The 26,805-nt window shown below is 41.8% G+C and overlaps 1 protein-coding gene across 2 annotated transcripts in view; it reads right to left on the reverse strand.

Annotated features, from left to right (window-relative positions):
- Nucleotides 1–26,805, reverse strand: part of MACF1 (microtubule actin crosslinking factor 1) — a 350,958-nt gene that overhangs the window by 76,976 nt on the left and 247,177 nt on the right. For both annotated transcript variants that reach the window (XM_081492100.1, XM_081492101.1), the window contains 11 exons: nucleotides 26,280–26,488; nucleotides 25,580–25,897; nucleotides 21,500–21,666; nucleotides 20,076–20,232; nucleotides 18,078–18,195; nucleotides 15,053–15,115; nucleotides 14,163–14,404; nucleotides 13,214–13,343; nucleotides 12,181–12,380; nucleotides 9,022–9,517; nucleotides 6,857–8,328 (listed from right to left, as the gene is read on the reverse strand). In XM_081492100.1, the coding sequence (XP_081348226.1) occupies nucleotides 6,857–8,328; nucleotides 9,022–9,517; nucleotides 12,181–12,380; nucleotides 13,214–13,343; nucleotides 14,163–14,404; nucleotides 15,053–15,115; nucleotides 18,078–18,195; nucleotides 20,076–20,232; nucleotides 21,500–21,666; nucleotides 25,580–25,897; nucleotides 26,280–26,488 (3,572 nt within the window). The remainder of the gene's footprint in view (nucleotides 1–6,856; nucleotides 8,329–9,021; nucleotides 9,518–12,180; nucleotides 12,381–13,213; nucleotides 13,344–14,162; nucleotides 14,405–15,052; nucleotides 15,116–18,077; nucleotides 18,196–20,075; nucleotides 20,233–21,499; nucleotides 21,667–25,579; nucleotides 25,898–26,279; nucleotides 26,489–26,805) is intronic.

Genomic DNA, 26,805 nt, shown 5'->3' on the forward strand with positions numbered 1-26,805 from the left:
TTGTCATGGAATCTGAAAAGGGCAAGATATCAAAATCCCCTGTATTTCGAGAAGTGGGCTGAATAATCCTTTGTTGTAAGTGGCTATTCTGTGTATTATAGGAAATTCAGCAGCACCCACTAGAAGCCAGGAGCAGCCTTCCAAGTCGTGACAGTACAAAATGTCTCTAGATGTTGTCAATGTCCCCTAAGGGCCAAAACTGCCTCCCCTACCTTCACTGGGGGCCACTGGTCAAGCATGAGCTTCCGTGCCAAACATCTTTCCAATCCCAGCTCTCACATTTACTTGCTATGTGGCTTGAACAAGTTACTTTAACATCTTCAAACCTCAGTCTTCTTATCTGCAACTGGGATTTTAAATGTCTGATTTATGGAGGTGGGGGTGGGGAGGAAATTAGGATTGGAGATCATTTAGACTCAGGTCTCTCTTACTGTTCTTGCTGCTATGTCCCTACCACTGCAGCTCTTTGCACCTGTTTCTCATGCTGCATTGCTAACTAGAGACTATCTGAGATCCCAGCTTGCATGAAGGACTGACCCAGAGCAAGTGCTCAGTAAGGATGGACTGAAAGGAATACAGAGCCCCTTCCGCCTGACTTCCACTAAGGGATCCAGGGACCTTCACCTTGCAGCTCTTACTCTCATCCCTGATGGCTAAAGTTGTGAATGGTCCACATTTCAAATCACAGGACCGGTGATAAGAAAACAGCTTGTAAAGGTTCAGGGGAGAAGTGTATCGTGTTACTCTTTCACAGACAATACCAGACACTGGTATCTGAACAGCACCCCAGTAGTGGCAGTGGCAAAGTATGAAGGAAGGTGGGGAGGGAACACATACTCCCCACAGCGAGGCTTTTCCACCCGGGACAGCTGAGACTTGGGATGAGTCCCTCTGGCAGAAGACAGCCTTTGTGCAGTGATGTTTTGGTGTAGTGACCTGACCTGACCTGACTCCCTGTGGGACTGATTTTATTCCTGGTAAACCAACCACCTCTAACAACAAAGTGCCTTTCAAAGCAACTCATCTCACTTCCTAGAGGCTCACCTCTTACGGCTTGTGTGCCAGAGAGCTCGTTGGAAAGTGCCCAGGACTAGGCTAAGGCTGAGGCCACTTACCAAGCATTTCTAGACATAGCGAGAAACAGCCCCATTGTGCAAGCCCGTTCTTATCTTAACCATGCCCACTACTCAAAACTCATGACAAACCCAAGTTCAGCACAGGGTAAATTCTAGTTTTTCTGGATACCTGTGTTTCCCATGATGATCAGTCTTAGTTGCAAATGCTACATGCTGACACTATGTGTGAAGAATTTCAGTAAACTCAATTGAAACTGCTCAGTCCTTCCTTCTGGTTGAGGATATATTCATTTGTTGCTTTAAAATCTTCCCTTGCTATCAAAATTTCCAGCCGGATTTTTGTGAAATTCATCAACACTCTCTTGATGCCCTTCCATCTGATTTTACTACCTTCACTGAGACGTGAGGCTCCTTCAAGATGATGTAATGGCTGCAAGCTTGGGGTTTTGCCTGTGTTGTTGATACTGAAAATACTAACAGCAATACTTTAAAATGGGGCTGGAAAAAGCTCAACATGAAGCTAACTTAAAGGTCTTAAAGGCCCCTTCACCTTCTCCCCACCCAGCTGCAACGGTGGGAGTGGAGAGGATTATTACACAGCATTGGAATTCTGGGGGGGAGGTGCAGAGGGAGATGCTCACATAAGGGTTATAAATATCAGCAGCCAAACTGTGAGCTCCTGGGCTGAGAACAACTGACAGCCTGTAGTCTCCCCTTAAAGGCACAGAGCAAGGAAGCTCCCTGGAGTATTTCCACAAAGGAAGTTCCTCTTCTTCACACAAATGCTCCATCAGCTGAACACCTGCACCAACAACTCTACGCAAAAGAAACCAACCGCAGATGCCAGGAAAAGTGACGAGGAGAGTTTAAACCAGACAGAGATTAGCACCAGGAAAAAGAAAGAATCCAGGGCCCGGCCTAAGGGAAAGCTGATTTACAGATGGGTATTGCTGCTTCACAGTTATAATCAGATTACCAGAAAGTGGCTTGCTACATTAAGATTTACCTTAATCAATGAGCACCTTTTCCAACTGAGTTCTAAATTATCCACAGAGAGGCGGCAATTTTCTCCTTCCTCAGGCAGTGGTTCTCAACTGAGGGGGATTTTTCCTTCCAGCGGCATCTGGCAATGTGCAGTGGCATTTCTGGCTGTCACATTGGGGAAAGGCTGTTACTGGCATCGAGTGGGTAGATGGAGATCAGGGATGCTGCTGAACGTCCCACAATGCACAGGACAGCTGCCTACAACCAAGAACTGTCCCGGTCCAAATATCCAGAGTGCTCAGGTTGAGAAACCTTATTCAAGGGCATTCTTTCTACTTCCTTGGACCCCAGTTTCTATTGGGGTTGTCATTGTTTAGTCCTGTGCTGTGCTAGCTAAGTCACTTCAGTCATGTCTGACTCTTTGAGACCCTCTAGGCTCCCCTATCCATGGGATTTCCCAAGCAAGAATACTGAGTGGGATGCCAGTTCCTCCTCCAGGGTATCTTCCTGACCCAGGGATTGAACCCTGTCTTTTGTGTCTCTTGCACTGGCAGGCGAATTTTTTTACCACTAGCGTGACCAGGGTAGCCTGCTTTAAGGAAAAAAGAAAAAATCAAGACAGGCCAAGGGTCAGCACAAAGTAGGGTGGGGTGAGGGGGCGTGTCTACTCATCTTATCTTGGCTGATGCAAAGCTGGCGATACCTAAACCTCCAGAGACAGACAGGTCATACCAAGTGTGATTTCCTTTCTCTCCAAGGGCAGGCAGATAATGCTAACCTCACTTGCCTTCCTCTCTCTCAAAGACACAGAGGAGCTGATACTGTCTTTGTAATTATTTGAAAAGAAGGAGTGAATATCCATCATTGTCCAAATTGGCAGTCTCTCAGCTCCATGGCAGGCCCTGTCCTCCAAGAGTTTTTACGTGTGCCCACAGGGGAGCTTATGCTTGCTTTCCACGAGGCCAAAAAAAAAAAAGAATCAAATGAACAAGTTTATGGGGCTTTCTTGTTCTGGCTTCACAGTAAGATAGAGGTCTCCAGACACAGGCTGCAAGGGCATGCAGTCCCTGACCCTGGGCTCTGCTCAGCCTCAATCAAGACTGAGAATAGTCCTAAGGAAGCCCGCGGCCTAACCACCAGCCCCAAAGACCCAAACCTCCACACGTCCTGACTGAGAGGCTGGCGTGGGTCCTGAGGTGGATGCAAGGGAGGGGCTGGCGTAAGACTCAGAATGATCTCAGTTCTTGATTACAAAACCTACACAGGCAATTTCAAAACTTCTTTGTTATCATTAGACTTCATAGATTTCTCCTCCACGTCTAGAGTCTTTTTCTTTCCTTCCTAGAAAGGTCACCCTGAGGGAATTCTTTGGCTTAAGTCTCAATGAAATAAAGGTCCTTCCTTTCTTGTTAGACTCTAATTATGTATATATTTAATACAATTCCTTTTTCTCCATAATCAGAGACTCTCTTGTTCAGGAAAATGGCATTTCCTGAAGAGATTAACCAAAGTCTTTTCCTTCCAGTTTCTCCAAACATGCTCAATATTTTCTTTCGTGGCTTTTTTCCCTCTTTTGCGGGGACAAAGAGAGCAGAATGCAGTAAAGTGTCTAACCCAAGAGGCTTGAGGTCTTTGCCTGTTTAGTGGGAAATGACTCTCTTCCCTTCCCATCTCATGGGTCCTCGCTGGCTGACCAGATTCTATCAATTATTCAGAAGCAGTCGAGGGGAAAGTCTTTCCTAGGAATAATGACTTCCAGTTTTTCACATTCATTTAAGAAGGAAATCATTTTTCCCAGAGGGCAACTGCCTTTCCAAGCATTGATCAGCCCTGCTGCACAGTCCCAAGTAAGCCTGGGGTCCTCCACAGACCTGACTCATCTGTCTATTCCGACCATCCCCGGTGGAGTCAGCGGGGTCAAAGCACAGCCCACTCTTTCATCGCACAGATTCATACTCTTCTCTTCAGCAGATTCCGTGCTGAGAGCATGATCCCATTGTAAAAAGAAAAGAGGTGAAAACTTAAAACGAATGCTGTTTTTTAATACTTATCTTCATCTTTGTTTTTCCTTATTAAAAAACAATTTGAATCTGAAAGCCAAATCACACTACATGCCTCTGGTCTGCTGCTGGTGTGAGGGAAGATGAGTCTATCGCTGCAATACAGAACACATTAACCCAGGAACTCAGATCATGAAAATGACTCAGTCCTCAGAATGGGTCCAGAAAGAATTTCCCTTGGCTCAGCCTCTTGGGGACTGTGAACTGAGACACACAGCTTTTCCCTTCTCATTGTTTTCACTTCCCATGAGCTCAGCACGAGCTCAGCCAGGACTGTCTTCCTCCCCTCCTGCCTCAAGACCTTTGCCGGGAGGAGGCAAAAACTCTTCCCCAAGCCCTTGACTTGGTAAGGGTGGATCTGGGGAACCATACTGCTGATCTGCACCCCTAGCTTGAGCAGGGCACGCAGCTTCACCACCCTCCTTGTCGCACTCATCTTCTGGTCTTGCCTTGTCAACACCAGCTCCTGCAGACAAACACGCTGGCCCCAGCCTTCACAGCCACAGTACTGGTGCTGGGAGCCTTCTTCTCAGAAATCAGTGAAACATGTCTGCTGTACCAAGCAACTCAGCAGCTACTGAACCCTGAGTGCTGCTGGGCTATATGCTAGGATACAAATAAAATACAAGGATGTCCAGGAATTTCTTAAAATCTTTCAGCAGCATCACAATTCAGAATGTCTCTAGAAACCAAGGATTAAATGAACAGGGAACAATTACTTGTCCTCAAATCCAAACACTGTATATGCTTGCCTGTGGATTCTTTTCAATATCCTAGGTCATATTTAATGCAATTTTAACAGGCTTGTTTACTTTGTTTTTGGTTCACTGAAGATCTGAAGGAAGGGACAGACTGCTCAAGACAGTGAAAAGTAATAGCAGTAAGAAATAATACCTGGTATCAGGGTAATGGGGGAAAAACAGAAACTGCATTCCCCCAAATACACACACACACACACACACACACACACACTCAACCACTACAGCTATCAGAGGCCCTTCAAAATAGAACTTAAACTGCATGGTAATTTAAGAACATTTAGTACAAAGTAGCCCCAATGTGTCTCATGTCCCAGAGGATATCACCACAGTGGAGAACAGTTACTATCTGTTTAGTAATGTTAACCTGTACTTGTAAAGAAAAATTTATAATATAATGCAATGTTTAGGAAATTAGGCAAATAAGAGTTAAAATAATTCCATATAAACCAGAATCTTAGTTTGATACAACTATAGTTTGGTGCCTCAAAGGATAAACTTCAGTTTTCTAAAAAAACCTCATTTAGTTGATTAGACAGTTGATTCTAATTAACCTGGATTCAAGTAAACCGGACACATGAAGCATGCCTATAACAGAGGCCCTGCTTTCGAGGGGCTTACAGTGGAAGAGGGAAGAGAAGCCCATGTGACACAGCAGGAAAGGCCACCCAGCCACTGATCAGGCAGAGGCCTTTCCCCGAGGATAACACCTGGGCTCGTGGGTTTGAACTTTCTCTACCTACCCTTTCCTTACCCAGGGCCTCGAGAATCCCAGCTATGATGACTAGGGCTGCTCCACATTGCACTCTAAGGGGGTCTTCAGTCAACGTCTTGCCTTAGTGCTGAACATCCCCTAGCCTAGAGGGGTCCTTCTGAAACAGCCACCTGGATCTTGTCTACAAATTTGTGATCTTTTTCAGGACCATGTGGCTCTGACCTGATGTCATACCACCTTTCCATCCATATTTTTAATAGGAAGAATCCTGACAGGCAGGAACTCTGAGAGAACAAGTCTGATGGCAAAGCATTTCTGTATAAGTAGGAACGATCACCACTGGTAACGGGAGTCAAGTGCTGGAAGTACCCTTTGCAAATCTACTCCAGGAAACAAGAAGGAAAGAGCAGGCGTGCAGGCCTCCAGCAGGGGAGAGAAGCCCTTTCAGGTAAGTCTTGGGGTGAAAGGCTCACGCAGTGAGTGCCGACACCCAGCAGACAGGCCCAAGTTCTGAGCCCAGACCTGGCAAATTTGCACTTTTGAGTCAACTCCTCTCTTCTTCCCCTGGTGTTTTAATAGAGACTCACAAAGCTCAGGACTGGAAATTCTGACTCAGGCAAAGAATCAAAATATTTTTGCAATTAAGGCTGTGCTTCTCAAACTCTCCAACATGCAGAGAACTTGTGCTCTTGAGGAGTCTGGGGCATAGTCTTAAGCACTACTTGCGACAAGTGGAAAATTTCTTTGAAGTGTTATGTTTTGTCTTAATAGTTCATGAGGATTTTTCATTTTCTTTCAAAACACATCAATCATGTGTCAGTAATTTTCCCTCCAAATCTGTGAAAAAAACCCCACACTTAGGAAGAAGAGCCCATGTTTATCGTGAGCGCATGGGTTCTTATACCTCCATCTGAAAAACAGAGCCCTCAACCAACATACACTGCTCTTACAAAGGTTAGTTAACGTGAAATCTCAAGAAATCACAAGAGAGGATTCTAAGAATAAGAAATAAGGTTCGGTCTGTCTGTATCCTTAATTGGCTATAAACATTAAAATAAATTAGAATAGAGGAACATTCAACCCAGTTGCTCAGAAGTGCAAGAGACTGTTTAGTCTGCAAACTGTGTGCTCTGGTGTGACGGAAGTGAGACTAATGAAACCAGAGACAGAAGTGAAGATGCGCACTCAATAGGTCTCCAAGTTGTAAGAAAAGAAATACACATATCAGGCAGGAAAAGGTAAAAAAACAAGGGCAAGGCTTACTTTAAAATCTGCTAGTTGTTGGTTGATGACATCCACCTCGGTCCCCACGACCCACTGGAGGGCCTCCCCCTCCTCTGCTGCCGTGGTCATGTCACTGAGCGCTTTCAGCTTCTGATAGAAGTCCTCCACGCGGCCCAGGGTCAGCTCCAGCTGCTCCTGCCGAGCTCGGCTCCTCTCGGTAAGTTTGCTGCACTGTTTGCTCAGGGCTTCTAACTCCCTCTTGAGACCCAGCAGGTCCAGAGTCCCCTCTTCCTCCAGCATTTGTCGGCACTCTGCTTCTGAGGCCTCGATGTCCACCTTGAGGGCTTGGATCTTGTTCAGGAACAGCCGCACATCCTCGATCTGGGACTGGAGGCTGTCAGTGTCTCGGCCGATAGCACCCATGCCATCCAGCTCATCGTCCAGGTCTGCCAGCTGAGAAAACATTTCTCGGACGCGGCAGTGAAACTGGCCAATCCCCTCCAGCTTGTTCTCCATGGCCATGCAGCCACTGTTCACTCTTTGCTTCACTTCTAGGAACTCCTGCTGGGCAACCTCAGCCTGATGGAGAAGCTGGGAAGCGTCAGATCCATCTGGGGCATCCTCCACCAGGCCCCGAGTGAAGTTCCGCAGGTAGTCCACCTGGGGCTCCAGGGTCTGTAGCACTTCCTGCTGGGCTCTCAGCTTCTCCAGGTTCTTGTTGCTGCAGGCTTGAGAGCCGAGGGCATCAAAAATCTCAAGTTGGTGTTTGGCCCCTTCGACTTTCTTTTCAATATTCTTAAAACTTTCCTGGAACTCCTTGAGCCTCTGAGTCATTTCTTCAAGGGACCCCGTTTTGGCCTGTAGCTCTTCTGTGATGGAATCCATGTTCTGGTTGATACCAGCCTTCTCATCCCGGATGTCATCCTCATCTGTCTCTGAGGAGTTGATCAGAATGTCAGCAGCACTGTTCAGGATTTCCAACAGGGAGCGGCGCTTCTCCACCTCGCTCAGCATAGCCTTTGATCTGAGGAGATGGGACTCCAGCTGCACGGGATCCAGAGTGACCCGCAAGTCAGACATCTTGGCCTTACAATCTTCTATCCATGGCACCAGGTCTTCCACGTGCCACTGATATTTCTGAGCCTTCTGCAGACAGTCCTTGAGTTTGGACTGTCTGTCTGCAGTTCTTTTACTAAGCTCTTCCCAGTGGCTCTTGAGCTCAACCAGCTGGTTTTGCAGAGTCTTCTTCTCTTCTCCAGGAGGTACAGAAAGCAGCAGAGATTCTCCTTCTGCCACAATCACCTCGTAGGAACCACTGTGCTGGTTAAGGCTCTTTTGAAACTCTTCATTCTCCTGTAGCTGAGACTGTAGCTGCTCCAGCTTTGCAGAGATTGGGCGGTTTTTTGCTTGCTGGCTTTGTTTGTCATCCAACCAGGTTCTCAGCTCATCAAACATTTGCTGGAACTGCTGGGTGCTGGCAAGGGCTGCCTGGAGTCTGTTCATGCGATCAGCTGAAATGAGAAAATCAAATTTAAATCATCAAGTCTGAACATGGCAGACTTGCCATGTTTCCTGGGAGTATATGGTCTAATTGTAGGAAAAGGAAACTGACGCTAACCAAGGGTCTACCTAAAAGAAGCAGAGCTAGGTTCTTTCATATACTGTATCCTATTCAATCCTCACCTCAAGTCTGTAATGTGATCTGACTAAGACAAGTAAACTTTTAACTTCTAAGCTGGTAAAAAGTAATAAATGTCCCCAGATAAAGAAACAACAAATTAATAACAAAATTTTTCTTGTACAAGGCCATCATAAGAAGTCTCGAATGTGTTCTAATTTTGTATATATGATATATACGCGTGTACACATAGAATATAAATGAATGAGTATCAATGAAAGTATGCATGTAACTGTACCTATAAGTACATCTAAGAGCATGAATCTCTACCTGCTGGCTGGATTTATACCAGCACTCTTATCTTTAGGATCATGGTATGTAAAGCCATGTAAAGTCATTGCTCATGACCAGTCAATGTGTGATGACCTCGGCAGTCCTCACTGCAGCTGGACGAAGGGGTAGGGTCATACCATTCTGAGTCCAAAAGCTACTTAAAGGTCACCTTAGATTCTTGGGACCATGAATCCACTCCTTCTTTTGGCTTGCCACCAATGATGGCAGCAGTGTGTTCTTCACCCCAACTCACCTGCAAGGTCTTCTAAACCTTGGAGGGGCAGGGCAACAGTCTCCAAACGCTTCTTCAGCTCATCCTTGAGGTACTGCTCACCAATGAGCACTGACAGCTCATCGCAGAGTGTCTGCGCCTCCTTAATCTCCTGGTCTAATTGCTCCACGTCGGATCGAATCTCACTGGTCTCCTCCAGCTGCTGCTTCACAGCCTCGGGTTGGGTGCTGATGGCCGACTGGCTGCTCAGTCGCTGCCCAACTACCTTCACTTTCTCTGATAAGTCCTGCAGCAGCTCCTGGTACTGGGTGCTTTTGACAACAGCTTGGTCAATTTGGTTGGAACGGGAATTGAGTTTGTCAGTCAGCTCAATCCACTTCTCATTGATGCCCTGGAGCTCCTTCTGCACTTGGCTGGTGGAAGCAGAGGCATCTCCAGGGCCGGTTAGGATGCCCTGAGCCGCCTCGTTCAGCTGCTCATGCTGCTGCCTGCGTGCTTCGAATTCCTTCAGCATAAACTGTGATAGAAATGACACCACAATGTTTAGATAGAAAACAGATCTAAAAACAGTGTCAAAACACAAACTGATTTTAGATTGTGCCAAGTAGTGCCAACTCCTTTTGAAAATAGAGCATAAAACTCCAAAGACCAGGCTACTGGGAAAATGTAGTATCACTTTTTTAACAGCTGTTGAATAAAAAAAACTTATTATGAAAGGATCATTGATTGTGTCTATTTTATTTCTCTTCCTATTTGTCCTATAGTGTTTCAACATCAGTTACTAAGGTCCGCCTTGGTTGGGAAAACAAAGTTTGTTGACTGGATTGGCACTCATCAGCTCTGCCAGGCAAAACCCAGGCCTCTGAATGAGGAGCTAGGAACCCTGGGTCCCAAAGTGAACCATGTTACTGGCAGAGCTTGCCATTTCAACTCTAAATGCCCTGTTTTGCTTATTTCCTTTCTCAAATTTCCAACAGCACATATAAAGCTATACATTATAATAAAGCACAATTAGACAAAAAACTTCTTTAAAGCAAGTACTATTCCTTTTTACTCTTTTCTATCCACTACTTCACTCATCAAAGAAGTTAAGATCACAGGTTCTGGAGTTAGATCTCTGGGTTCAAATCCTAACTCCATCACTCACTAAGCTGTATAAACTTAGGCAGGTTTTTGAAAATTCCCCAAATCTCAGCTTCTTTATCTGTAATATGAGGATACTAAAGTACTTACTTGGCTGTTGTTGGGATTAAATAAGAAAACTTATGGAAAGTACTCAGCACTTATACTGTGTAAAAATAAATATGCCAGGCCCTCAAGGACTAATACATGTGTAAATAATGAACTATAATAGAATGTAACGGAAATTAAGATGCTAAAATGCTGACATGAACGTGGAATTGTGAAAGCAAGAGGTAAAGGTGGTTAATTCCTCAGGGGAGGATAAGCGTAGAAGAGGGAAACCAGGAAAGGCTTCCAGGTGACACTAAACAGCACACGAGCTCTCCCAGGGGACAGAGAGCGAGGCCGGTCAGAGGAGGGCCTGGGAGCAGCAGAGGCGCAGAGACCCTGAGGTCCGTGAGCGCAGTGTGTTCAGGAAAGAACTCACTGTGGTATGGGAAGAAGCCTGGGTATGTGGGGGAAGAGCTGGCAAGACCGTGGAAAGCCGTATGCACCATAGTGAGCAGGTATTTGAACTTTGTTAAATAAGCAGCCAAGAGCCACAGAGGCAGTTTAATATATTCAGATATATGATTTAAGAGGATAACTTGATAATTATGTGGAGGATAAACTAGACCAAGAGGCCCTTTAAGGGGCTGCTATAACGGGAAGAAGCCCGAGATGTAGCCCACTAGCATGTACAGCGGAGAAGAGAGGCTTAGAACAGTGGTTCTAAAATTGGGGTCTGAGGGCCCCTGGGAGTCCCCAAGCCCTTGCATGGCATCAGTAAGGTAAAAACCACTTTCATAAATACTAAGATGTTGTCAACCTTTTACGATTCTTATTTTCTCACGACATCGGATATCACAACAGACTGAATGCAGAGGCAGATATGAAAATCTATGAGACTATTCTATTAAGCAAGACATTAAAAAGTTATTTATTTATTTATTTTTGGCCACAGCTTGCAGGATCTTAGTTCCCTGACTAGAGTCTGAATCTGGGCCCTAGGCAGTGAGAGCACCGAGTCCTAACCACTGGACCACTAAGGAATTCCCAAGTCAGACATCATTAAAGAGATTTGCAAAGATATAAAATGCCATTCTCATTCAATTTTTTATATTTTGGAAAATGTTATTTTTTCATTAAAATGTTTATGTTAGTGTTATGGTTGTATCACTATAATTTAAAAAATTAATTTATAAATGCACATTAAAAAATTCCCCAGTGTTTTCATACAGTTAAAATGAATAGATATCAGTACATGAACACAAGCTTTTCTGGATCCTCAATAATTTTTAAGAGGGTAAAAGGATTTTGAGAGCAAAATGTTTACTTTTGGAATGGAAACCAAAGGATTAGAAAACCACTGGATTAGAAAATTTGTAAGTAGATTAAATAGGACTTGGTAATCAACTGGATGCAGGGGCTAAGAGAAAGGGTTCTTTCAAAAATTAGTCTTAGGGGACTTAGTGGGTGGTGAGAAGATACAGAGCAAGTTTAGGGAAGGACACAGAACAAGGAAATGTTCTAGGCAGGATTTCATCAGAAATGACATAAGGGACCAACCTAAATCTCACAGATGTGAGATGGGACATAAGGGGACCAACCTACATCTCACCGATCCTCAGGATCTCAGGTCCTGAGGTCTGATCAGCAGAAAATCTTTAAGTAAAGCCAGCAGATATAAAACCCTGCATGAAGTAATGTGAATCACTGCCACTGGGGATTGAAAGTAAAATATGATTCTAACAGTTAGTCAGAAGTTCCCATTCTACCATCTGCTCATCTTACTGGCTCGGTCAACAATATCAACAACACAGTTATTGAACGTTTGCTATTTGATAGGCACCATGATAAAGACCATACAAGTATCTCATTTAAAGTGAGAAAGTAGAGACTCTGAGAGGTTCAATGACTTGCCCAGGGTCATGTGAATCTACCTGTTGAGAGCAGCATTCAAACCCAGGTTCGTGTGCCTCTGAGTTCTTGGCTCGACAGCTGTTAGGAACTGCTCACCTGGACCTGCTGCTTTTGTGCGTTCAGCATGTTGGGGTCAATAGACAGGGGACCCAACACCCCCATCATCAGCTCTTTCTCCATCAGCCAGGGCCGGAGCTGGGATTCTGCAGCTTGGAAGCAGGCCAGATGACTTGCAGATTCCTCCAGCTGCCTTTGCCGAGCCATTGTCACCTCGGTGGCCCTTTCCCATCGGGAATCTGTAGAGAGGAAATGAGAGAATGGATTCCTTTATCCTCATCAGCCACTAGCCTGGTCCCTAATATTCTACAGGAAATGACCCCTGGACCATTATTTAATTTTTTTAAGTTAAAAATAACCTGCATTTAATTTTAACTGAAGTCACAAACAGTTTTGATTCGTGACTATTGTGGTGGTTATATGAAACTACCCATGGGATAAAACTTCAGAGAAGCACAAATGTACGCAATACACGTAAAACATCTTATGCAACATATATATTATTTTATAACCTGTTTTTAAACTTACTAATTAATAACAGAACATCTTTCATGCCAATAATTTTTTCATACCAGTACACATTCACCTACATCACTTATAGTTCCATAGTATGAGTATAGCATGTGTGCGGGTGTGTGAGTCGCTCAGTCATGTCCAGCTCTTTGTGACCCCCATGGACTGTAGCCTACCAGGCTCCTCTGTCCATGGGATTTTCCAGGCAAGAATACTGGACTGGGTTGCCATTTTCTTCTCCATGAGTACAGCATAATTTATCTAATTCCTTCACTGAATGTTTAGGTTATTTCCTGTTTTTCATTTTTATCATTGATGCTCTCTTTGTCACAGAAAGATTGTCAGTTTGACTTGCCCAAAGAAGCCAAACTTCTCACACCTTGAGTGGAATCTCTGAATTTTTTCCATGATCAGGTTCATTCTCTAACCCTACCTGCCCTTCTTGCTGGCTTATGACAATTAACAAAAAATAATTCTTGTTTACTGGATGTGCTGAAAGCCTATATTTGTTTGAGGACAAGCAATTTAGTGAATTTGTAACACCCTTGTGATAACATACTGAGCTCCTCTTGCATTTTCTTCCAGTTTTCTGCTTCTTGGGAGTTGGGATATGTTATCAGTAATCCAGCCAGGGCTTCCTTTACATTTTGGACTTTTGGAGAATTCTGTTCCAATTCAGCCAGGAAGGCCTAGGAGAAAGAACATCACACACACCGTGACATTTCTGGACAGGAAACAAAGCTTGGAGTGTAGAGGAAATGACAGAAAGATGGGGCAGCAATTACAGGCTCAACTTCTGATTCTCTCCATGACTTGTTTAATGACTTTAAGATACCTAACCTTTCTGCTTGAATTTTTACTTAGAAGGAAAAGCTAGATGGCAAAATCTGAATTTCTTTTATGTAACATACATTAGTAACCCAATAAGAAAATAACTAATCGCTATAAACTAAAAGTGTCAGGAATTGATCCTGATCATGATGATGGTAACGGTGATGCTTATGCAATTGTAAAAGATGATATGCTAGGCTCAAATGGAATATTCAAATTTGGGGAGAAAATTGTTTACCGAATTTTTTACATGGTCTTATTTCTTACACCATTTTCTCTAGCCCTACATGTCAATCTTAAGAATGAACTGCAATCACGGCAGTTTAGATCCCTCTAAACTGTGCTTTGATGGGATGTTTTGGCTACACCATCACATAGAAAATGAGATCCCATTCTCTGAACTGATGCTTCTGAGGAGGGTTATTGTCCTTATTCTCCTCCTGCAAACAGATCTAGTTTTGCTTCTCAATCTGATTTGTAGCAATTTCTAATTTCATAGGCTAGAAAATTCTCTGGGAGAATTTAGGCATACTAAGCATTTGAAAATCAAACCCTCTGCTCATCATGACTGGGTGGTTGGCCATGTCTCCCTCTCAGGCCCCTGGACTCAGGCAGGAACACTAATACAACAGCCCTCTCCTCTTAGCATTGAGATGCAGTTGTTGTGAACAGAGTACCTTGTTAGACTCAGCCTGGGCTCTCACTGTCTCTGTCTTAGTTGGAGATGAAGAGGCATCCATGCCTTTCAGGACTTCCTCTTTTGATTCCAGCCACTGCAGCACCGACCTTGCCTCCTTCTGAGCTTCCTGCATTCTGCTGAGGGCAGTCTGAAGGCTTTCCTGGCGTTCCCGAAGCATTCCCCCAAGTTTCTCATATTTCAAGTTTACATCCGACACGTCACACTGGATTTCCGTCAGATCTAGCATCATAGAGACAGAAATCAGACTGGGAATAGCTCTCAAGTATCCCCACTGGTTCCTCACTAAATTATTCATCAGGATTAAGTATCTCTCCCACCCTTTCTAGTGAACTAGAGATTATCTTCCCGCTAAATCACATAAAAGTTCCTACTTACAAACAAAAAGCAAAAGAGCTCTCATTAACCTGCCTTCTGATTTTAGCATGACATACTCAGATGTATAAATAAAATACTAAGTAAACACAGGAGCAGCGAAAGTAAAGGGAGTGAAGGATTTGAAGCATTCTTCTACTTCTTCTTTAAACTACAAAGAAAACTTGGCGGGGAGTCTGAGGGCTAGATTAGACCACCTCTAGTATAACTTCTTTATAATTCAAAGATTTGCATTCATTTTCTTCCAAGTCTTTCGCTATTGGTCTTATCTAGTGGTCCAGTTTATTTGCTTGTACCTTTATTTCACTGGCTGCCAGTCGGTTTAGCCTTTAGCTAGCAACAAAGAGGCATCCCAGTTACTTCTCCCCAAATTCTTACCCTTACCACCCATCCTAGCAGCAGTCTTTCCACACATATGGAAACGTACACAGATGCAAACACGAACACCGTCCTAACACACCCAACAAAGAGGCACCGTTGAAATGGCATTCTCACCTTTGCAGGTGTGGTATCCGTTTACACTGCCTACAGAGCTTCCTACAGAGGGCAGTATGGAACCTGAGCAGAAGGACAGAGAGACAAACAGGGCAAGACAAAACGTGTTAGGAATACATACAGGCACCGAGTTTATTCTTTGGCACTCACTGTAAGCTCAGGTATCAGGAAGTTAACACAGCACAAGACAACATACTCATGGAAAGAGACAAATCATTTTAGCTGCCAGGCAACAGTGTCACTAGGGGTGATTCAGCTCCTCAGCAGTAACGATTACTAATCCTTTCTAGAGGAAATCCAAATTCCCTTCTTAAATCTCCAATTTGAATTCTTTGGACTCTGCCCTAATTTTGTGAAGCAAGTATTAGTAGAGTGACTAAGTCTTGAGACTGATATCTGACATACTTTGGAATGAGGATTTATAATATAGCCAAAAAGGTTCGACTTTAACATCAATGTTGTTCACCATAATAAAAATAAACAGTAAGTACAATTAAGGACATAAAAAGCAGCATTCTTTTAGTAAAGACATAAAAGTGAGCCCTTCTTATATTGTTTCAAAAGATTCCCTGTCTTTTTTTTTTTTTCATGACTTTCTGCTCCCCTTCTCCCACCAGAAAACAGAAATTCTAAGTGCCAATAAATTTGGCTCATAAACATTCCTATAAATTCTGTTTAGGGTCGTTGGTTCTGTTTCTAATTACCACAATTTGACCTATACTCTTCCCAAGTTGATTCCTTATGTTTCAGGAGTATCCCAAGTAAGTAAAAACCAGATCATGCAATTACAAAGATTATAAAGAAAAGAGAAGAATAGTCATGACATAATGTAACATTCCAAGGGCAGACTAAGACTCTCACATGCACTAATTTCACTGTGGAAAAAGTTATTTGTGAGGTTATATTAGAAAACAGTGATTGCAAAATTTTTAAATGTTAAAATTATTGTATTTTCAATTAAAAAATAGATCAAACACAAAGATCATATTCCACTTCAGTGTGGTGATGGCTGGAAAGAAACTGGACTAGTAATATAAGAAGACAGTCTAGACAAGACTGTCACTAACTCAGTACGGGAGCCTTAACCTGTGGACAGACTTCAGTATCTTCTCTGGGATATGAAGATAATCCTGTCAGCTTTCATGGGGCTAAAGGGGAGAGGTAGTGAGGCAGTGTATGTGAAAGCACTTTATGAAGCCAAAAGAGCTCACAAATGTAAGGAACGAGAACACTCATGGGTTTTCAAAGATGGAAGAGAACTTTAAAAGCACTCAGGGTAGTGATCGTCACACTGGTTTTCAAAATAACTAAGAAGGTGCTTTAGGGACTCTGTAAATGTTTGGTTTAACTTTAAGATTCAGCATATATTTCTAAGTACTTAGAAATGGCAGTAAAACATGCACGTTCTATCACGGTGAACACCACATTAACCCAGTAGATACAGTCAATTATGCTGCTTTCTGGGGAGAATAAAGGAGCTCCTGCACCTCTGTGCATACATTTAACTGCTTTCTGAGGGTCACTGATGGAAAAAATTGTAGTTCTTCTCTAACTCTTTAAAATATTCAACCTGACACATGTCCACTCATATACAAAGGAAACATGTGCGTTACATAAAATGACAAAAAAGCTCAAAGCAGGCTCTCATCAGGTAGAATTGTGTAATAACAGAACTTTTAACACTTCATATAGTAAAGTGAACTTTAAAAACTTTTGCCATCATTTGCAGCTATTTATCTGTGTGAAGTACTTTTTTGATACAATGCAACCAAGAAAAAGATGGAGAAATAATCAAATAATGAAGCAGTCATTCAAAAATTCTTTTCTTTTCTTCAAATTTCTATATTTACTAAGATAACCTCAATATTCATTGATGAATTGATGGATCTCATAATATATAAATGCTATAAATTCACTTATAAGGGAAATTTATGCCAAAGTATTTTTATTTGTTTTATAGAGTATAGTTCTATAGGAGATTTACTTTTTAAATAGATGCTAGTAAAAAAGTCTGAACAATCACTGATCCAGTTCAGGAGTTAGAAAGCTTTAGTTCACCAGCAAATCTGTCCTTCCACCTGTTTCTGTATACAAAGTTTTACTGGAACACAGCCACACCCATTCATTTATATATTGTTTATGCCTGCTTTTGTGCTACAATGGCAAAGACATGTAGTGTGACAGAGACCATATGGCCCACAAGCCTAAAATATTTACTCTACGGCCCTTTATAGAAAAAGTTTGCTGGGTGATGTCACAAAAGTCACTGAACTTAGAAGTCTAAGTGTTAGAAAATAAAAGTCACCAATTCCCTAAAATGCTGTCACTTCTAGGTTATTCCAAGACATCTTTAAAACTTTGGGATACAAAAGGAAAGTAGTCATTCTCAGGGGGAAAAGAGAAAGCAAACTTTGCTCTTACTATTTAAGGGACTATGGGAGTGCATTAACACAGTCTGGTAATAAAATCTAGGAGATCCCAGTTAACAACCGGAAAGTGACTGTGAGCTCGGGATGCATTTGTCTGAAAGACTTGATTTGTAGGCAGAGACTATTCTTATATCTGGGCACACTCTTTGTATGTACTTCCAATAAGCATGCCAGTTTCTGGTGTACCAATACTGACTCCTAAAAACCTAGCCTCTCCCAAGATATGCTTATACTCTCCAGGGCTGACCCCAATTTAAAGTTAATGGATAGCCATGCTATTCACATATTTAGAAGAGGGAAATTCCTCAAGATGGAAAATCCTATTTTAATCCTTCTATGTTCATTTGTCAGTTCTACGTGGGCCAACTAGTCCCTTTACTTTCTCCCATCATGGGAAGAGATTCTGTAAAATGGAGCAATGTTACAAAGCAAAAGGGAAAACAGATCAGGTTGAGGGGGAAGACTGCCTCCTTTGTGAAGCCTCCTTTGTTCTCATATCCAACCTTGATTCTAACTTTCATTAACAAGGGGTCATCATCAAAGGCCAAAGGAAAGAATGATGTTTATTCAATACTTTTTCAAGAGCCTGCACTCACCAGTCTTGGCTTGAGAATCAGGTGCTGTGATCTCCATGATGAGATTTTCTAAAGAAGTACCTTTACAATTGATTTCTTCTACCAAAGTCCCCTTACTTGTCCAGTCATCTAGGAGACCCTGTTTAAAGAACAAAATGGCAGAATGTAGTATCTGGAAGCTTTCTCCTCATAATTATGGACACCTGTTCTACATAAACTCCCCAAAGTTTTGATAAACATTAAGTAACCATTTTCATTTATTCAGTCATTTCAAGAACTTGGTTTAGCCAGCCAAGGAGAATGATATCCTGGAACACTCAAGACCTTCTCATTCATTCATTCATTTATCAAGCAAAAAAAAAAAATTTTTTTTTGAGTATTTACTATACACCAGGCATCATGCCAAATGCTGGGGATACAAAATAGGATTATGACACAGTTCCTAAACCAACAGCTCAGATTATCAATTATAATGTGATAAATGATATTACAGAAATATGGAGAGCCACTAGACCCTTAAGCACACAAAAGGAGACACATCTAACCGCCTGAAAGGAAGAAAGCTTGGCATTAAGATAAAGAGTTTGCCACGTGGACAAAGGGAACATTATGCATGTAAAGAACATAAAGGAAATGGTGTTGGAAGGTAAGATGAGGCGCTAGATACTGAGATGTAGAGAAATACACAGAATCATAGACTACACTTTGCATTTTCAAGGGAACTTTATACTGGGTTTGAAGTCAGAGCTCTAACCATCACAGAAAACCATTACAAAACAATGACATCTGCTCTAAGACAAAAGTGTCTGGTAGTGTTGTCTCTAAGCTGTGAACTGCCTGCTACAGAAGTAGAATTTTACTCCTTTCCCAGAAAGGACACGATCCTAGCCTTCAACCCCTTCCTCCACACTGAATTCCTACTCAGTTTGCCTTTGACTTAAAGCTGCAGAGCAGCAGCAGAGAAAGACACAGAGCCATAACATCTGGCAAGCTCATGCGCCCAACTTCAAACTGAACCTTGTCAGTTCAGACTTTGTCAGTTCTTTTATTAGTCACTCTTGATTCCAAAGAGCCACAGTTCTCAAACTGTGCACTGACTCATAGGATATTTTAAATTTTTGAGGGAAAAACAGTGACATCTGTTGGACACCATGTGAACAACTACTGTTAAGCTGTTCGGATCTGACCACTTAGCAAGTGAGGTTTTTTAGGTTTTGTTTTTTCTGGCCTTGAGGTGCCATGAAAAATGTCTTGAAACATAAAGGGCACCATGAATCAAGAAATCAGGGAACCTATGTCCTAGGGAACTCTCCACAGCAAATGCTCCTGGCACCCTCTCTGTGAAAACAATCAAACTCTTCTCTTTCAGCTATTCAGGATAAATCCTGTTTTACTAAGAAAATAAGGACAAATGCATGAGAGTTAGGTGGAGGAGGGTTTCAACACAAATAAGAAACATGTTAGAGGTGCAAATGGAGCTGGATGACAATGAATCAAGATAGCAGAGAAGAGATTTTGCAGCAGATGGGAGAAAGGTGGGTACTACCCTTATAGGTGTCTTCCTACCAACTGACTCTAACTTTCCCTTAATTAGTTATGGAGAAATTCTCTCAGTTTTCTGATCACATGTCTGGTCACTTGCTCCCATGTACCTGTCTAATTCTCAAACACACGATGAGAGTGTAAGCTTCTTAAGACTGGACTCTGATGATCATCTTTCCTATGACCTACCACAGCATGACAGGCATCCCCCTAAAGAGCTGACACTTTATAGATATCATTCCCAGATTTTTTTTAAATTTTGATTTTTAAATAGGAGATGTTTTGGTGCTCAGTGCTTTGACAGGGGTAGGCGGAACCTACATGAAGAGCATGGAGACACTGCTGTTCTGATACAGATGGATAACTGGATAACTTGGGGTTTCTCACACCACTCCCCCACCACAGATTGAAATGCATACATACAAGCTTCCAAACTGCCGTCTAGCCTGACTCCTGGAGATCCTTTTGTTCACCTACCTTCAGGTGTTCAATCTGCTTTTCCAGCTCTTTAGTACTCATGAAAGTCTCTGCAGGTGGAATATTCCCTTCAGTTTCCTTCAGCCATTTCTGGAAAGTCCTAACCAGCTTCCGGAATTCATCTAATTGCTCCTGGCAAGATGACGCATCTTCCTCTCTGTCAAGGGAGACATTTTGTTACTTGCCAGACAAAGCTTTGTAAAGAAGTCAACTTGAACTAAAACTAGGTTCATTCTAGGACTCTAGGCATCAGTTTCCTAACAGGGCCTTCCCATCTCATAATCTTTTCCATGGCAGCTCTGGCTAAACAACCACATATAATGTAGGAGAGCATCAAACTAAGGAATCTGTTGACCTTGTTTGGACATTTCTGGGGAAAGGAGTCTTCAATCTTACTCGAGGCTAAAGTGAAAGTGAGAAAACCTAAAGGGAGCCTGCTATTTAGGTACTGTGATACAATGGAAAGAATGCAGGCCTTGGAGCTCAAGTCCAGCTCTGCTACTTTTTCGGTCTTTGACTCTTTTAAGGCCCAGTTCACATGCTAATTCCTTTAGCAAGGAAGATGCCAAAACTGAGGCTCAGAGAAGTTAGGCTAAGCACACCCATGAGTCAAATAAATCAAGGAGAAAGAATTCAATTTTGAAATTAAGTTTTGGAAACGGTCACATCTGTTAAACTTCAGACCAGAGATCCTGGTTCTTCATAAAGCTAAAGGCCCTCCACAGAGGGAAAGAAAAACGAAACCTGCTTGGCCTGTGTCCTACCCCCTTCGCCTGCACTAAATAACCTGCTGCTCACAGTGGTGATTTGAACAACTGCTTTCCTCTAGTCACTAAAGCAGTCCTCGGCCAAATCGAGATATTTATAGCTAAACCAAGAAAGGTCTTATCAAACTTTTAAACCCACATGAGGCTTTCTGAGGCGGGAATTATAGCTTTTCAACAGTGAGCCAATAGCCTGAAATCAGCCACCTTTGTCATACATTTCCATGTTTGCCTTCAAAGAAGAATCCAGAAACTCTTCCACAACAGCAACTAAAATGTGGTCAAAACCAGCAATCTGAGTGCCAAATAACCTCTAATTACGTCTGCAAACTCTCTTCCATTTTTTCTCATTATTTCTAATCCTACCACAATCCTTCTTGCTGTCTCAGATTTGTTCTGTTTGGTCCATGTGACCTGGGCTTTCCCTTGTACAGAGGGGGAAGTGCACCCCATTACTGAGAAGGAGCTCACTATTTACTAACAGAAAGACCACTAAGTATTACATAGACTGAGTAGCTTTGTCTGAAAGAGGCACTTTCTAATCTCTTACAGCTCAGTAGTAGAATTTTGATGCTATCTTTTCTGGTGAAGGAGAAGTCATTTCATTCAACAGCAAGAACAAATTAGCTCCATGACACTGACACACATACGAAAGCTCACCTTTCTTTAATTGTCTTCTGTAGCTCTGCGAAGTCCTTTTTGAGGTTCTGCACCCTGTCCTGGTGCTGGGACAGGTCCAGAGCAAAGCCACAGGAGCTCAGGTCAGTGACTAGGTGCTCAAGAGTATCCAGATTCTCCTGTTGGTCTTCCATTTCCAAATTGAGCTCCTGTCAAGCAAACAAGGAAATGTATTCAGTCCTCTGATCTTATAAATACTTAAGACTCTAAAAGAATGAAAGATATCTAGATTAAAGCTGGGACAAGTTCTCTCTAATCTGTAGAAAAAGAGGGAACAAGGACTTCCCTGGTGGTCCAGCGGTTGGGAATCACTTGCCAATGCAGGAGGCATGGGTTTGATCCCTGATTTGGGAAGATTCCACATGCCCAAGGGCAACTAAGCCCAGGAGCTGCAACTACTGAGCCGACACCCTAGGGCCCATGCTCTCAACAAGAGAGGACACCACACTGAGAAACCCATGCACTGCAACTAGAGAAAGCCCACACACAGCAGTGAAGCCCTAGGGCAGTCAAAATTAAATACATTGAAAAAAAGAAAAAGAGGGAACAAGAATTGAGCATGTTCACTGTGTTGATTGCTAGATCAAAACATAAAATATGCAGGATTTCTCCAACCCACTTGAGAATGGCTGGAAATTAGAAAGGAGCCTCGTCTCCTTTAAACAAATCTTTAAAGAATCCAGAGGCAGCATGACAGAATAACAAGAATGTAAGTTTCTGGTGTAAAAAAGATGTGAAATTCAATCATGGCTTTGTCACCTACTAGTTTATGATCTTAAGCTATTAAACTTCTCTAAGCTTTCATAGTCTGTCTATTCTTTAAAACAGGTAAATAAACAGTGTTACTGGTATTTAACACTGTATTGAAGATATTGGCCAATGCAATTGGGTAGGAAAAAACATTTTGTGGCGTAATAATTTGAAAAGAAGAGAGAAAACTGTATTTGCAGATTACGTGAAAGTATATTTGTAAAATCTCAGAGAATCAACAGCATAACCAGATTAAAATGTGAAGTAATCCAAGAAGGGAGAAGAATATAAACTCAACATATTAAAATCAAGAATAACACAATAGCAGCATAAAAGGTACACTTTTAGGGATCAATTAATAAGAAATGTACAGAACCTTTACAAATAAAACTTTAAAACATGCCTGAACAACATGAAAGCAGACCTGTAAAAATGGAAGAACGTCCCTAAAGATGTGTGTGTGTGCATATGTGTGCACACACATGCTGGGAATAAGTGAAGTAGTGTGACCCAAATAAAATGTGACCAACATTTTTCTCTAAGACTGATAAAGCTGATTCAAGTGTTCACACGGAAAAATTAATGTACAATTATAGCTATGAAAAATCCTAAAAAAGAAAAAAATGGGGGAGATTAACCATGCCAGATAGTAAAACATACCATAAATCCTCTAGAACGTTAAGAGAAAGATCAGTGAAGCAGGATAGAAAATCAAGAAACAGACTGGAATACACACGACATTTTGCATATGATAAAGACAGATTCTCAAATCACTGGGGTAAATACAGATTTTTCAAATAAATGACATTGGCAACAACTAGATAAACTTCGGGAAAACATAAACTTGAATTCATACTTCATATATACTTCAGAATAAACAAATTATTAAAGTATTAGAATTTTAAAAAAGAGAGGAGAAAAAAAGAAACCATGTAGGTAGAGTTCATCATAACCTGCATGTGGCAAAAGGCTTTCAAACTATGACTAAAAATACATCTTCAATGAAAGAGTGATGCCTCTAGTCTCAAACTATACTACAAAGTTACTACAACTATACTACAAAGTAATCAAAACAGTATGGTACTGGCACACACACATAAAAAGACACATACCTCAATGGAACACTATAGAAAGCCCAGAATATAAATGGATAAAGAAGATGTGATACACACACACACACAGACACACACACTGGAATATTACTCAGACACACACACACACACACACACACACACACTGGAATATTACTCAGCCATAAAAAGCATGAAATCTTGCCATTTGTGACAACATGGATATATCTAGAGTGTATGATGCTAAAGGAAATAAAGCAGATGGAGAAAGACAAATACTGTTGATCTCATTTATATGTGAAATCTCAAAAACAAAACAAGGGAACAAACAAAAATGAAAACAGATTCATAAATACAGAGAACAAACAGGTGGTTGTTAGAGGGAAGAAGAGTGGGAGAATGGCAGAAACAGATGAAGAGAATTAAGAGGCGTAAACTTCTAGTTTTAAAATAAATTTAAATCACAGGCATATAACATATAGCATAAGGAATATGGTCAATAACACTGTAATAACTCTGAGTGGGGACAGATGCTTACTAGCCTTATCATGGTAATCATTTCATACTGTATTGAAATGTTGAGCCACTATGTTGAACACCTGAAACTAACATAATATTGTATGTCAACTATATTATTTCAATTAAAAAAAAAGTGTAAAATAAAATCTGTGTAAAAATTTAACAAAAAATTTTACATGACCAAAAACATCCTAAGGAAAGATAAAAGACAAACTGTGAGCAAATATGGCACAAATGAACTTACCTACAAAACAGAAAAGACTCATAGACATAGAGAACAGACTTGTGGTTGCCAAGGGGGAGTAGCGTAGGAGAGGGTAGGACTGGGAGTTTGGGATTAGCAGATGTAAACTATTACACGTGGGATGGATAAACAACAAGGTCCTATTCTATAGCGCAGGGAACTATATTCAATATCCTGTGATAAACCATATAGATATTAACAAAAAAGAACAACTATAACCAAGTCACTATGCTGTGCAGCAGAGATTGGCACAACACTGTAAATCAACTATACTTCAATAAAAAATTAAAAATAAAATAAAAATGGATAACAAGATAAGAGAGAGCGAGAAAGATTTCCTAATCCTACCCACTGAAAGGACCTAGAAGCAATGGCATCCTAGTGGCTCATGTAGTATCTGGATTTTGATGTCTGAATATAATTCTCCAGGAAAAATAGGCTTCCTTGGAGAAATAGGTGATTTCAGGTATGGGACAGGGAAATAAGAAGGTGACCATGATACATTGTGCCAGAAAGTAAGAGAGTGCTCATAGACTGGTAGGGACGTGTCAGAAAGACACCAGGAGACAGCTTAAAGGGGCCCTCATTGATCAAAAATGGGAAACTGCTTGAATATAAAAAAGAACAATAATGATAATGAATATGGGACCCCATAGTGACACTCTTTTATACATTTATAAAGAGAAAGAAAACAGCAATTGGTAGATCGAGATGAAAAGTATGAAGTGTTTATTGTGCTATTCCTTTTACTTTTCTAGAATTTGAAAATTTTTCAAAACAAAAAGCAAAAAGTGAGGAGAGCAAACCAAACAAAACCATGAGATCACAGTACAGTATGGAAAAGCTTACATATCTGGATAAACCCAAGGTAGTGATGTGGGCATACGGTAACGCTAAGGTACTACAGGTGGGTATGTGGGCAGCTGCAGCCATTCTGGAGCTCAAGTTAGCCACTACTTGATCAAATTAAGTACAGGCATATACTGTGAGCCAGCAATTCTACTCCTGGATACACATATGTATTTGTGGAAGGTAGTATTTTCAGCTCTGCCTACTAGGTATATGGTAGGATTACACTTCTCTACCCACCCTGAAAGTCAGGTATGATCATGTGAAACTTGCTTTGACTAATAAAATGTAAATGGATATGATATGTCCTCTTCCCCTTGCAGTAGTAATCATGAAAACATATGTCAGGATGAAGTTTCCATCAACTTGAAGGACTGAGTGATTATGGTGAGCTAAGTATCCCTGCTGATCTGGGCTGAACACGTGCTATGAGGGAAAAATAAAGCTAGGCTGTGTTTTTTAAAAATGAACAAACAATATGGAGTTTACAGGATGGCTGTGAGAATACTTTAAGACAATGAAGGTCAAGTTTCCAGTATAATGTCTAACATATTACGTGCTCAGTAAACATTTGTTTTCCCTTGCCCTTCCTTCCCCTTTATTCCATCAATCTGGCAGAGTAAGCCTCACCTGGATCTGTTGGAAGAAATGTGCAATATCCTGATCTGGCTGATTCCCAGAGGCCAGCAGCCGACTTTTGTTTTCCATGAACTGTTGCAGCTTCTCAGAGAGATGTTCAAACATCTCTGCCTGGGGCAGAAGCTTCTTTAGGGAGCTCTCCTTCTCTTGCTGCTGTAGACAGAGCTGTTCGAAGCGCTGGCTCACCTCAGCCAGTCTGCCCTGCGGCACAGCAGCCGTGGTGCTGTCTGCTGTCTCCGTGAATCGGGTCACCATATCACGGGTGGCCTCCAAGCTGCTCTTCTGCCGAGCAATGTCCTGCTTCAATTTCTGTCATCAAGAGCATATCTGTCAGCTCCTGGCTCACTTATTCCAGGACATCTGAGCCACAAACTAATAAAACTTCTAGTAACTACATGCTCACCTCCTTAAGGAGGCTTGAAGGATTGCAACTGAACCTTCAGAACATCATCGATACTCTTAGTTCTCCACCCCGGGTCACCAACGACTTTGCTATTACCACTGTCCCTCAAGTTTACCAATGGTTTGGAAACTGAGCAGACATACCTTTACATTGATTAGTCATCATCTCTAAGTCTATTAGAATATTCATGGAAATACAATCTTTTCCTAATACTTGTTCAAAATGATGCCACTATGGTAGGTGGCAAATATATCCTCTATGCTAACTCCTGGGGCACAGGTCTCTCACCATGTTAGTGGCCAGGGCTGCTTGGATGACTCCTGATGATAGCAACACCACCTGCTCCTCTTCCAGGTTATTTTCAACTTCTCTGATGGACTGCAGCAAGCTGTCCAGGCTTTCCTGGACACTCTGAGACTGGGCAATTGCCTTCTGCAGCAGAGCAGAGCGCTCCGCCAGGCTGCTGGAGAGGCGTTGGAAATGGCTGAGGATGGAATCTGGAAAATCAAGGCCATGACAAGAAAAAGTGGAGACAATTTTTCTGTTGCACTTTTTAAAAAATGTATTTAAATTGTACATGTTAGTTATTACAACAATGGACATCAATACAAACAGAATAAGCTTAAATACATCACTATTTGAACTAAATTCAATAAGCATTGTATATTTAGCACCTACTAAGTGCCAAAAATTGTGCTCAGTGCTGAGGACTGAAGATTATTATGATGAAGTCCCTGCCTTCCACAAACCTTGAAACTCTAAAAGAGAGCATAGGTAGTGGAAGGCATATCAATTAACCATAAAAATAAAACCA

The sequence above is a fragment of the Giraffa tippelskirchi genome, chromosome 5, assembly GCF_054371585.1.
Source record: "Giraffa tippelskirchi isolate mGirTip1 chromosome 5, T2T-mGirTip1v1.2.pri, whole genome shotgun sequence".
Classification (NCBI taxonomy): Eukaryota; Metazoa; Chordata; class Mammalia; order Artiodactyla; family Giraffidae; genus Giraffa; species Giraffa tippelskirchi.